The sequence below is a fragment of the Notechis scutatus genome, chromosome 8, assembly GCF_049901735.1.
Source record: "Notechis scutatus isolate UNSWTSFEM ecotype Mainland chromosome 8, rNotScu1.2, whole genome shotgun sequence".
NCBI classification, from domain to species: domain Eukaryota; kingdom Metazoa; phylum Chordata; class Lepidosauria; order Squamata; family Elapidae; genus Notechis; species Notechis scutatus.
The window spans coordinates 20550878-20564311 of NC_142016.1; the positions used below are offsets into that span (position 1 = coordinate 20550878).

Sequence of the window (13434 nt, forward strand, 5' to 3'; positions counted from 1 at the left end):
CGAAGGCTTCCCTCGGGCCTCTGGGAGGGCAAAAACGGCTTCCTGCCGGGTTCCAGAGGGCCTCCGGAAGCTGGAAACTGGCCCGTTTCCGAACTTCCAGGAGGTCTGTTTTTCGCCCTCCCAGAGCCTCCACGCAGACCCTGCACTTACCTGCATCCAAAATGAACCATGTGGAGACTCCTGGGAGGGGAGGGGCAGAGTGGGCAGGGCCGGCCGGTCAGTTCAGCTACCGGTTCAGCGAACCAGATGTAAATTTAAAATCCAGTTCGTGCGAACCAGCCCAAACCAGCTGAATCCCACCCCCCGGTTTTGAAGCTAATGTCTTACTCTTCTGGAGGTTGCTCATGCCAGGTATTGCAGTGCTTTTGTGTGTGGATGTGTGTGGGTGTATTTGTATGCACACAAACACAGCCTGGTTTAAGGTGCCACAAGTCTCCCTGTGGCTTGCTTTTGGGTAAGAGAGTAGAATAGCATGGTTCTCCTTTTGGTTGCTGTTGCATACATCTCCCTATTTACAATCCGGAAACGTGTGTGCAATTTTTCAAAACTGACGCATGCCATCCTGAAGTTAATTTGTCATCATAATTTTTCCAACCACATCAAATTATGTCAACTCTAGCAGATTTGCCAGTAAGAAGAAACTGTGGGTTTCAGCGGGAAGCTTTTTACAGACAAGAGCAGACTATTTTGAAAATATGACATCAGCAGTTTATTTTTCTGGTGCTCTCACGTGTCAGTTGCAAAAAAAAAAAAAAAAAAAAGTTACAATCAAGCAGAATTTACCATCGTGGATTACTGGCATAGTTTGAAATCCTGCACTATTAGTCACAAGTTTCTTTTTTCTCCCTAAGGGCCCATAGAAGAATAGGCAAAAGTGGAATTGTCATCTATCGATTTAGTTTAGTGTTACCTGCCCCAGCTCATACACTTGGTTCCATGTAATCTTCGACTCTCTGGTATAGAAATTAGGAAGACAAATTTGGAACTCTTGCTTGGGAAGGCTGTTTTAGGAGGAAACAAGCTAATGCTTCCATGTATGAAATTTTGGATGGATGGATGGATGGATGGACAGATGGAAGGAAGAAAGGGAGGGAGGGAGGGAGGGAGGGAGGGAGGGAGGGAGGGAGGAAGGAAGGAAGGAAGGAAGGAAGGAAGGAAGGAAGGAAGGAAAAATTGAAGCTCAGGGTTGAACTGTGGGGTCATTGGTGTTCTCTGAGCTTGGCTGTTTTCTTATAGACATTTCACTACCCATCTAGGTAACATGATCAGTGCACTGTGCAGTAAATCCAGATTGCAAGCTCTCTAATATATTTCACTGGTAGCAAACTGTTCTGTACGATCCATTAACATACTTGTAAACACCGCGCCGTGATTGGCCAGAGCGCACGGCGACCTGATTGGCCGAGCGAGCCACACTGATTAGCCCGCCGTGAGTCCCCGCGATTGGTGGAAACTAATCGCGGGAGATTCGAAGTGGTGCCATTGGCCGCGGCCGCCACGGCCAGGGAATAAAAGCCGCCGTTTTTCTACTGGAGCCCGAGCCGATCTCGGGACTTAATAAAGAGTTGAACTAAGTCACTGGCTCCCGAGTCTCCTTTCCCTGCAACGGACACAACACAAACCCTTAGCAACCATGAGAAATATCAGGAGCTGTATAAAGCAGCCAGAAGAAGGTTGAAGATGGGACAAAGGTTGAACTAACTTCTTAACACAACCTAAGCCCCGAATGAGACAATGTCTTGCCAGCTTAGAAGGAGATCAGAGGAATACAAGGAAGAGAATAATGAGAATACGAAAATGTCAAGAGCAGAGGTTTTGTCTCAATGGCAGGGAACAAGGTGTAGTCTTTGAGTTTTATTTGTGAGCTTCTTGGAAAAATCCAGTGGGCCAACAGGTGAAATAAGGCAGCCAGATGTATTTTTTTAATTTGACTCATCAGGACTCTTCTTACATTCTTCTTCTCACCAACAACATCTTCCATCCTGGGTCTGCAACCAAAGGGGAAAGATGAGACAACAAATAAACCTCAGAGTTGGCCCTACAATTAAATTAAGGCAACTTTCTGGCAGCCCAATATTTCCTGTGGCTAAATATTTCAAATCCTCACAGATTAGGTGGCACCACTTCAAAGTAGGCACTTTCTTACCAGTTAATAACACTAATCAAAGCTGTTTTCTTTGTTACTGGCCATGGATTCTGGGGTGCAACCAACCAAACGGAAGGTGCAGTCCTGAGGAAGGCTAGTTCGGGGGATGTGTTAATTCATTTGCTATTCCATCTGCCTGGAATCCACACTGTATAACAGACATTAATACAATTGAACAAGTCCAAAGGTATTTCACAAGAAGAGTCCTCCACTCCTCAGCTCGCAATAGAATACCTTATGCCACCAGGCTTCAAATTTTGGACCTGGACAACTTAGAACTACGCTGCCTACGGTCTGACTTAAGCTTAGTACATAAAATTGTCCGCTTCAATGTCCTACCTGTCAACGACTACTTCAGCTTTAACTGCAATAACCCACAGGCAAACAATAGATACAAACTCAATGTAAACTACTCCAAACTCGGTTGCAGAAAATTTGACTTCAGCAACAGAGTGGTCAATGCCTGGAACTCACTCGCTGACTCTGTTGTTACATCCTCAACCCCCCCAAAACTTTAACCTTAAACTGTCTACTGTGGACCTCACTCCATTCCTAAGAGGTCTGTAAGGGGGCGTGCATAAGTGCACCAGTGTACTTACCATCCCTGTCCTACTGTTCCAATTTATTCGTCCTCATTTATTATGTATATACTTATACCTGTTTATACTTATATGTTTATATTTTATGTTCATACTTGTTTTCTCATACATGCTTGACAAACTAAACTAAAATAAATAAATAAAAACAAATAAATTTGCCTTTTAACAGAAGAAGCCATTGCTTTTCAACCCAACTGTGTATTATCAAAGTCTCAATAGAACTCACTTCCTGAGGCAAAGAAGGAAATTAGGATATTTCTGCAATTTTAAAAGCAGAAGTAGTATTTGTGAGGGGAAAGCATGATCATTTGGACCTAATTGTCAAATACAATCAACGCATTACAGAATAACAGAGTTGGAAGGGACCTTAGAGGTCTTCTAGTCCAACCTTCTTTCCAAGCAAGAAACCTTATACCGTTCTGGACAACTGGCCGTCCAATCTCTTCTTGAAAACTTCCAGCGATGGTGCACCCAGTATTTCTGGAGGCAAGCAGTTCCACTGATTAATTGTTCTCATTGACAAGAAATTTCTCCTTAATTCTTTTGCACTGACCTTTGTGAATACATACTTGCCAAATTCTTTTTGGTCTCTTAGCTAGAATCATAATCAACAATTTGTAGTCGTTATTCAGTAATGATATTGGCCTAGAGTTTCCCACGAAAGTCAAATCTTGTTCCTCATTACGTATTAGTGTAATATAGACCTCTTTCTAATTCTCAGGCATTTTTTCCTTCCTCTAAAATAGAATCCATTTTGTTTTGCAAAGGTTGTAAAAGTTCATCCTCAAAACACTTACAATAAGAACTTGATAATCCATCTGGTCCAGGCATCCTTCATAGATTAATCTTTTTAATGGCTTCAGAAACTTCCCTTATTGTTATAGAATATAGATCCATTCATAATATGTTTCTGTTCCTTTGCGATCCTCAGTGAATTTTATTTCTTTAGATAGTTATCTATTTTCTCCAGAAGGATGCCACTTCCTTTATACATATTAGAATAATATTGATGTAATGCTTTTTATATAGCCACATTATAATAGCAATATAATATATCTCTCTCTGGTAATTTCAATATCAGTATGTTTTCTTTTTTCTTTTTTACTTTTTTCCCCTATCTTGGTAAACAAATTACTACTAACTTTCTTTCTTATTTCTTTTTCTTTTCTTCTTTTACCTTAATGGCACCTTGGTACTCAACTGCTTTGAAATTCATTGAATTTGGTACTCAACACATTTTGACATGAAGATTTGGTCCCAATATTCATCATTTGTTTGGTACTCAACACACAAGCTAGAACCTGTCTGTGTCAATTGCCTTATGACTCGTTACATTATCCTTCATGGGAAAATTTGATAGTTGCCCTTTTTGGTACATATCATGCCTCCCAGAACCAATTAACAATGAGTACTGAACTACCACTGTATTAATATGTGTTAGTTTTTATCTTCCTTTTTAAATTTGTATATATGAGTTTTATGTTTAAGTTCACTCTGATGCTGAATGAACCTTCAAGCAAGATATGCTGCTTGACATTAGAAATTGGAATGCCAATTTTGGTAAAAGTAAGGAGGAAAACATTAATTGGATTATATGTCCTAAGAAACAGAAATGAAGTCGAATGACTTCTGTGCATGCCATTCCAATGATTTCAATCAGAATAGATCTGGAAGGGACCCTAGAGGTCTTCTAGTCCAGCCCCCTGCTCAAACAGGAGAACCTATACCATTTCAGATAAGTGATAGTCTAGAATCTAGACTCTTCTTAAAATCCTCCCATGATGGAGCGCCCACAATTTCTGAAGGCAAAGCTGTTCCACTGATTAATTGTCCTCACTGTTAAGAAGTTACTCCTTAATTCCAGGTTGCTTCTCTCCTTGATTAATTTCCAATCATTATTTCTTGTCTTGCCTTCTGGTGACTTGGAGAATAATTTGACCCCCTCTTCTATGTGGCAGCCCCTCAAATACTGGAATCCTGCTGTCATGTTACCCCCTGGTCCTTCTTTTCTTTAGACTAGCCATACCCAATTCCTGCAATCATTCTTCATATGTTTTTGTCTCCAGGCCATTAGTCATCTTAGTTGCTCTTCTTTGCATTTTCCCAAAATCTCAACATCTTTTTTGTAACGTGATGACCAAAACTGGATGCCATAATCTTCACCGTTAACACATTTTTCACACAACAAAATCAAATCAAACCAAATCTTTATTACAATCATAAACCAGCATAGTTTCACCCACAAAGTCACCTATCTACATGGACATCATCAGACAAAGCCCACAGAAGTCACACTCACTTTATTACTACTATAAGGAGATGAAACACAATTATAACAGCCAGGATATGATCAGGGGCTAATGTCAACTCATAAAACATTTCTATGCCTGTTTTAGAGTTGCCATGAACAGAAGGGGGAGGGAGAAATTTGAAAGAGCAATGCAGCAGTTTAAAACTGAAAGTGCATTCCATTCTTATCTTGCAAAGGTTATAACTAAGCTACCGGAATTTCTGCCGTGCAAATTCCTAATTGGAGAACATGATTGATGACTCCTGGCTATGAACATGTTTAGCTGGAGAATATGAATTATGATACACCCAGAGGGGTTGGTCTAGATGAACTATGGAATAGATGAAAAATTGTTTAACTGAAAATTCCAGATCAAACCAAAGCAGAACATTTTCTACAATATGATTTTTGAACATCTCAAATATCATTTTGACCAAGAGCCCTGGTGCCGCAGTGGTTAGAATGCAGTATTGCAGGCTAACTCTGAGCCTGGAATTTGATCCTGATTCAAGGTTGATTCAGCCTTCTATCCTTTTGAGATTGTTAAACTGAAGACCCAGATTGTTGAGGGCAATGTGCTGATTCTGTAAAACCACTCAGAGAGTGCTGCAGAAGTCTAAAATGTAGGCCAAAGTGCTATTGCTAATATATATTATACATTTTCAAGAAGACCATCAGAAATTACTTCGAAATCCTGAAGCCATTGACAGGGAATTACAGGAATTTTGGGGCAAAATAAATCGTTTCCAGTTGTTAGGGATGAATGCAAAAACAGATTATCAAAGACCAAGAAACAGAAGAAACCAGACTAAATCTGGTCTAGCTGTTAAGTTAGCAGCAGGATTAAAGACATCAAAAATAGAAAGAGACATTGAAAACCAAGGGAAGTCTTCCAAATGTTTCCAAACCCAGAAGGACGTTCCAACCTCAAATTGGTATGTCAAAGGTAGTAACTGATTCAATCAGTAACTGATTCAAAGAAGATAAAGATGCAAGACATATACTGAAACTGTAAAAAATAGAAAAATCTAATAAAACTATGCAACAGTTTTGGATCATCATGACTCAGTGACCAACAAACTGGAAAACATTTCGATACCAAAGATGGGAGACTTCACCGAGTCTGCAAATTATTTCAATGTCCTTCGTTTCACATGCTAGTACAATAATGCTTGAGGTCATCTAATGCAGATTAAAACTCTACATGGAATGGAAGCGACCAGATGTTCAAGCTCATTTTTGAAAAGGCAGAGGAACCAGAGACATTACTGCTGGTGCATGTTGAATAACTGAGAAAGCCTATATATATATATATAGAAATGACCTTTATTGTGTGGGCTAGTAGCAGAATGTCCTTAGGACAATGGATTCCAGAACGTTTAATTGTCCCCATGAGAAACCTATGCACATATTGTGTTTTATTTTTATTTTTTTATAAAACATTTTTATTTTAAGACAAACATACACAGACAATACATAAAATAAAAAAACACATAAAACTATCTTCCATTTTGTACATACAGTGTGTCAGTTGGTTTAGAAATTTTTGTGCGATCCTTTTATAATTATTGTTCACAATTTATATCAGTCTCACATTGTCAAACTAACATATGCTTATCTATTTATCAATTATTAATTATCCCGCTATTTATTCCATCAGTATTATATTATACTGCCATCCAATGGTTATATATGTCTACATTATATTTTGTATCAGTCTATTAAACTTCTATAACAAAATTATCTATTCTGTTACCTTACCACGTCTTTTTATCCAACCATTGATAAAACAAATCCCATATCATATAAAATTGCTTGTCTTCTTATTCTTTAATTTCAAATGTCAGTTTACTCATTTCAGCACAGTCCATAATTTTTTTAACAACTTTCTCCTGCATAGGTATTTTGTCATTTTTCCAGTTCTTCGCAAATACAAGTCTAGCCGCTGTTAAAACATTTACAATCAAATATTTCAATTCTTTATTGTATATGTCCGGTATGACTCCCAATAAAAAGATCTCTGGTTTAAAGTCTATATGTTGTTTTATCATTTTTTCCAACCATGTGTGGATTTTAGTCCAATATTTCTTCGCGTCTGAACATGTCCACCACATATGGTAATATGAACCAGGTATCTGATGACATTTCCAGCATTTATCCAATTTATTCTTAAACATTCTCGCAAGTTTGTCGAGGGTAGGTGCCACCTGTAAAACATCTTATACAAATTTTCTTTATATGCAGTTGACATTGTCATTTTATAATTTTGAGACCACAATTTTTGCCATTTTATTAAATCAATCCCATATCCAAAATTTTCCCCCCAAGCAATCACCGTTTGTTCCTCCTCCAATTTAAATTCTAATAGATGTCCATAAAGTTTTTTAATTACCGCACATATTGTGTTTTATAGCCATCATGGAAAGAGCTAATTCCTTTGAGAAGTCCATGATGTTGAGCAACGTGGAAGGCAAGAAGAGAAGATGACCAACAGCGAGGAAGATGGACTCCGTGGTGGTGGGTGTGCACTGTTAGAAGATCTGAAGGACCAGGATGGGGAAAGATCATCACAAAGAAGGTCTATCTACGTGGTTGCGATGAGTTGACACCAGCTTGATGGCTTATCATCAATCGGTGTCTAATAGTACAAATCTATCTTTTAAAATGGATACTTAAGCGTGGTTGTTTATTTGTACAGGTAGTCCTCAACTTATGGCCACAACGGAGCCCCAAATTAATGTTGCTAAGTGAGAAATTTGTTATGTGAGCATTGCCTCATCTTACCACATTTCTTGCCACGTTTGCTAAGTGAATTGCTGCTGTTCTTAAAGTAGTAACACGGTTGTTAAGTGATTTTGCTGGTCAGAAGTTCGCAAAAGAGGATCACGTGACCCTAGGACACTGCAACCATCATAAATGTGAGTCAGTTGTCCAGCATCTGAATGTCAACCATGTGATCATGGGCATGCTACAAGGGTCGTAAGTGTGCAAAATGGGTCATATTTTGCAGTGAGATTATAACTTTGAGCAGTCACTAAATGAACTGTTGTAAGTCGAGACTACCTGCATAGGCAGAAATAAACATAAATGTTGTGTGTTGTATGTATACACCCTGCATGTGTCAATGACTGTTATCTATACATATCTAGAACTGGTGCTCATATCAGAAACAACTGCCTTCCGAGATTCAGAAGAAGATGTTTCCAACTCTTTCATTTTGCAAACACACCACAATCCTAAACCATTATCCTACAGTTTTCTTTGATTAGTGGATCCCAAAGATCAACAAGAGAGACAGAACAGTGGTGGGATTCAAACTTTTTTTTACTACCGGTTCTGTGGGCGTGGCTTGGTGGGCATGGCAGGGGAAGGATACTGTAAAATCCCCCTTCCCTCCCCACCCCACTAACCTGCTTTCCAGCTCTGTTCTCCTGTGCAGGGCAACCAAAGAAGACCCAGCCAATCAGCTGGGACTCAATGGGAGGTGGAGAATAGATGGGGGTGGGGCCAGTCAGAGGTGGTATTTGCCGGTTCTCCAAACTAGTCAAAATTTCTGCTACCGGTTCTCCAGAACTGGTCAGAACCTGCTGAATACCACCTCTGGGTACATAGTTCAGGACCACAGGGACCCTCGCACTTTGCCGGTTCTCTGAACTGATCAAAATTTCCGCTACTGGTTCTCCAGAACCGGTCAGAACCTGCTGAATACCACCTCTGAGACAGAGAGATCCCACAAGCTTGAAATCCCTCCTCCCCCGCCCCCCGGTTCTTTTTCAAAGGGTGTGACACTCTACCTCCACGCTGGATTTGCTCTTGGTTAAGGTCTGCCCTGTGGTCTCACTGAAGGCGCTCTCAAGAGCAGCCAAAATGGACGTCCGTAGCTTCTCCCGGAAGTCCTGCCCCACAAAGACATACAGGAAAGGGTTCAGGCAGCTGTTGAGATAAGCCAGGCTGGAAGCCAAGGGTATTCCCACCACCAGAAAGGCCTGTAGTCCGGGGGTCAGCCTGGCAGCTGACACCTCCATGAAGGAAAAGACATGATAAGGGAACCAGCAGATGAAGAAGGCCATGACCACGGCCACCATGATCTTGAAGGGCCTATTCGAGCGGGTGAGCCGAGTCCCCTTCAGCCTGACCGTGATAATGCCGTAACAACAAAGAATGATAACAAACGGCACCAAGAACCCAGCCACAAAACGGGTCAACACCAAAGCTTGAGCACGGTATTCTCCCAGCTTAACCATCTCCTCTGACTGGAAACTTTCCGATAAGGCAAAGTTGTTGTAACAGTGAGTGGTGTTCTCCTCCACAGGAGAACTTCTCAGATCCCGGAAGACAAAATAGGGACAACTGAGGGCCAAGGCAGCTATCCAAATACCCAGGGCCACCAGAGAAGCCAGTCGAGGTGTCCGATGGTTCTGGGCCCAGACGGGACATGTGACAGAGACACAGCGGTCCATGCTGATGACGGTGAGGAGGAAGACGCTGGCAAACATGTTGAGGAAGGCCACTGTGCTGATGAGTTTACACAGCAGCTTCCCAAAGGGCCAATGGAAGCCCAGGGCTATGTAAGCCACGCTCAACGGGAGGAAGGAAGTAAAGACCAGGTCAGCAATGGCCAAGTTGAGGAACCAGACAGCATTCACGGTCCTCTTCATGTGGAAACCCGTGATAAAAATGACCAGGCTGTTCCCAGCCACCCCTAACAAGAAGGCGATGCTGTAGATCACCATGGAGAGTATATGCATCAAGTTGCGAAGGCCTGCATTCTCCTCTAAGTCAGGATAGTCCTCGTAATCTTCATACAGGCTTTCCAGAGAGGTGGTATTGGCAGCCATTTTGGTAGAAAAGAATCTGTGGGAAGGAAATAGGTAGGAAATGGTAGACGATGGACATATCACTTCACAACCAAGTTGATGGTGCAAAAATGAACCTATTGGCTGTTTAACCAACCATTTTAAGCTGTGGACACTCTACCTCAGGATCCTACTATAAAACAAGATTGTATATTTTGTTAGGCTCGAAAGCAGCAAACTCTGAGTTCTAGTCCCACCTTAGGCACGAAAGCCAACTGGGTGACTTCGGGCCAATCACCAGGAGACGGTGAATTGTAGTCTCACCTTAGCCATGAAAGCCAGCTGGGTGATTTTGGGCCAATCATCAGGAGACCGCAAGTTCTAGTCCCACCTTAGACATCAAACCTGGATGGGTCAATCTCTCAGCGCAGCCCACAGGGTTGTTAGGGCACTAGAAATGTTTAGCTCTAAAGTGGAATACTCCTTAAATATCTGCATCAAAACCTGAGAGGCTTCCCAAGTTCCAAATCGTCGTCTTGATAGAGATTTTGTGGAAGAATTAAACACGGTTAATACAAGTCTTGCAGTGCAATAGTGAGCCACAAGATGGTGGCAGATCAACATACTTTTAATTGAGAGGTAAGGCTGGAGTGTGTGTTATGCATTTTAACTTTTCCATGCTTGAAATAATAATTCATCTCTGGAGCATCTATCTGGCCCTTCAAAGGAAGCTGTCTTGCTTTGCAACCTGTTGCACTTTCAGAACAAGAGTGCTCCAGGAAATAACTATTTCTTTTGGGCCTTGCTTGAACCCAAAATTTAATTAAAAACCATTTTATATTGTTAAATCTCCAAGAGATTTACTGCTCTTGGAATAATCTCAAAGGCAGAGCTACTTTTACACCTAAAAGCTTATTATCTCATACGAACTGAAAATGCTTCCTCTGACTCCTTTCTGAGACCAATTAAATGATACTGAGTTCATACACGACAGGCTAACCTAACATGGGGTTGGGTTGCTTGTGGGACATCCCATCATCCGATCCTTTCTTTCAGTCATTATCTTTACTTGTTGGATACACCAGGCCATCACACTGAGAATGTGGTCCAGGGTAGGAAGGAGGAGCAATGTGCTACACCACAACTATTGTAATCCAAGTTCAGTATTTAGAATACCGCTTCTCAAAACCTTGGCAACTTCAAGATGTGTGGGCTTCACTTCCCAGAATTCTTTTAGAGCAGTTTTTTTTTTACCAAAGTTGGCAACTTTAACTTGTGTTAACTCTGGGAATTCCTCATGCCAGCTTGCAGTTTGGTCTAATGGTTAAGGCAACCAGAAGACTGGGAATTGTAGTCCTGCCTTAGCCATGAAAGCCGCCTGGGGGACTTTGGGCCAATCACTAGGAGGCTGGGAGTTTTATAACAAAAAATAAATAAAGGCAGGATACAAAATAAAATAAAAAATAAGTCACTTTGTCCCCAAGGTGCTTTTTCAACAGGCAACTGGACTTTCTGGTTTTTCTTTGAAGTGGTTTCACTTCTCATCCAAGAAGCTTCCTCAGCTCTGACTGAATGGTGAAAAATGAAGAAGCTTCTTCGATGAGAAGCGAAATGTCTTCAAAGAAAAACCAAGAAAGTCCAGTTGCATCTTGAAGAAGCATCTTTGGGACAACCATGACCTGGATGACTGAGAATCTCCATAGACTCTTAGCCGCCTTAAGACATATGGACTTCAACTCCCAGCATGCTTAAAATTACCAAGGTTGAGGAGCATTATTCCAGCACAATAACCATCATAGAACAGGGGACCTGTGCAGCAGTTATGGTGGTCACATTCTATTCCTGGTTGGTTTGCCCCACCCCTTAATTATTATATATAACGCTGGATTAAAGCCTTGTGTCTTTCCTAACCTCTTATTTTCCTTCCACGGAAGGTTTAATTTTCCAAAGTCTGCATTCTTTGGTTTCTTCCACCTTTGGTCCTGGGATTCAAACATGGACGTTGGCATCCATTCACAGCCCGCTCACTTGTGGCAGAAGGGTTTTTATAAAACATATTGTAGCTGGAAGTGTGATTGATGATTAGGGGACTGGAGGCTAAAGCATAAAGCAAACAGTTGCAGGAACTGGGCTAGTCTAGGAAAGAGAAGGACCAGGGGAGACAGGTTAGCAGTCTTCCAATATTTGAGGGGCTGCCACAGGAAGGAAGGGGTCAAGCTATTTTCTAAAGCACCTGAAGGCCAGATGAGGAATAATGGATGGAAACTGAACAAGGAGAGATTTGACCTGGAAATAAGGAGAAACTATTCTGACAGTGAGAACAATCAACCAATGGAACAGAAGTTGCCCTCGGAAGTTGTGGGAGCTTCATCACTTGAGACTTTCAAGAAGAGATTGGACTCCCATCTGTCAGAAATGGTGTAGGGTCTCCCGCTTGGGCAGGGGGTTGGACTAGATGTCCTACAAGGTCCCTTCCAACTCTGATTATCTGTTCATCTGTTAAATTCAAATCCAGAAAACTGGGGATCAAATAACCCTCTACGGGCTAAGGAAATTCAGTGAATGCTCTTTGCCCCAAGCGTCCTTAACCCAGCCTAACCTGTGGAGCTAATATGGAAGTAAAAACAAAGCAGCTGTGTCCTTTTATCCAGACGTAAGAAGAGCAAGGCAAATAGAATCACCCATATACATTCTTATCGAGCGGCAATGCTGTGAAAAGAGAGTCAAGAGAAGTCTTACCTCACCGCTGGGGTCTTCTCAAGTGTTTTGATCTTTTCCTGGCTTCTTCACTCTCCAAACCTCTAATTCCAAGCAATCTGTTGTGCACTCCGATGACTTGAGAACTTACTGTCCAGGAGGGAGGTTCATGGGTTGGCTCTGTGCATTTTTTAGAACGATGGAGAGTCCGGATGTGTGGCTTAGAGGGAACAGCCACTGTCCACAGACTGTTGCTCATTTTTGGGACTGCCTGCAGAGAGTTGGCAGAGAAGCTGTGGGCAGGTTTAATTCTTTAACCCTTGGCCCAGCAAGGAGCATGCTGTATCAGTCTTCATTCCCAACACTCCCAAAGTCTCGTTGGCCAGCAAGAGATAACCATATCCAAACAGATTAAATTATTCCAGAGAAGAGAGGACAGGTTGCTGCCAGGAAGTAATTTCTCTATAGAAGTAATTTGGAAGAAGAAGAAGAAGAAGAAGAAGAAGAAGAAGAAGAAGAAGAAGAAGAAGAAGAAGAAGAAGAAGAAGAAGAAGAAGAGGAGGAGAAGGAGGAGAGAGGAGGAGAAGAGAGGAGGAGGAGGAGGAGGAGGAGGAGGAGGAGGAGGAGGAGGAGGGAGGAGGAGGAGGGAGGAGGAGGGAGGAGGAGGAGGAGGAGGGGAGGAGGAGGATTCAGGAGTTTTAGGATTTTGTTTTCTTTCTTTCAGAAGCTTCTTCAGTTCTGACTTCAGTCCAAGTTTTTTAGAATTTTGTTTTCTTCTTTCTTTCTTTCTTTCTTTCTTTCTTTCTTTCTTTCTTTCTTTCTTTCTTTCTTTCTTTCTTTCTTTCTTCTTTCTAACATCTTGTTTTCTTCTTCCTCAGGGGGAAAAACAGTCCAGTTGCCTTTTGA

At 41.5% G+C, this 13434-nt stretch overlaps 1 protein-coding gene across 2 annotated transcripts; it reads right to left on the bottom strand.

Annotated features, from left to right (window-relative positions):
• Positions 1-6345: 6345 nt before the first annotated feature.
• On the bottom strand, positions 6346-12982 carry LOC113423274 (chemerin-like receptor 1). Of its 2 annotated transcripts, XM_087971031.1 has the most exons (3): positions 12571-12982; positions 8830-9889; positions 6346-8098 (listed from the first exon to the last, which is right to left on the bottom strand). In XM_087971031.1, exons 2-3 carry the CDS (start codon positions 9871-9873, stop codon positions 8051-8053), a joined length of 1092 nt encoding a protein of 363 aa, XP_087827157.1. In that variant the 5' UTR covers positions 9874-9889; positions 12571-12982; the 3' UTR covers positions 6346-8050. The 2 variants fall into 2 exon arrangements, with proteins under 2 accessions (XP_087827157.1, XP_087827158.1); XM_087971032.1 differs by having other exon boundaries at positions 6346-9889.
• Positions 12983-13434: the final 452 nt, after the last annotated feature.

Bases quoted from the DNA above. Each gene is read 5' to 3' on its own strand.
- LOC113423274 (XM_087971031.1), bottom strand. From the start codon at position 9,873: ATGGCTGCCAATACCACCTCTCTGGAAAGCCTGTATGAAGATTACGAG. The intron at 8,099-8,829 runs GTAGAGTGTCAC...CTGCCTATGCAG, and splicing joins AGAGCAAATCCAGCGTGGAG to GTAGTCTCGACTTACAACAG.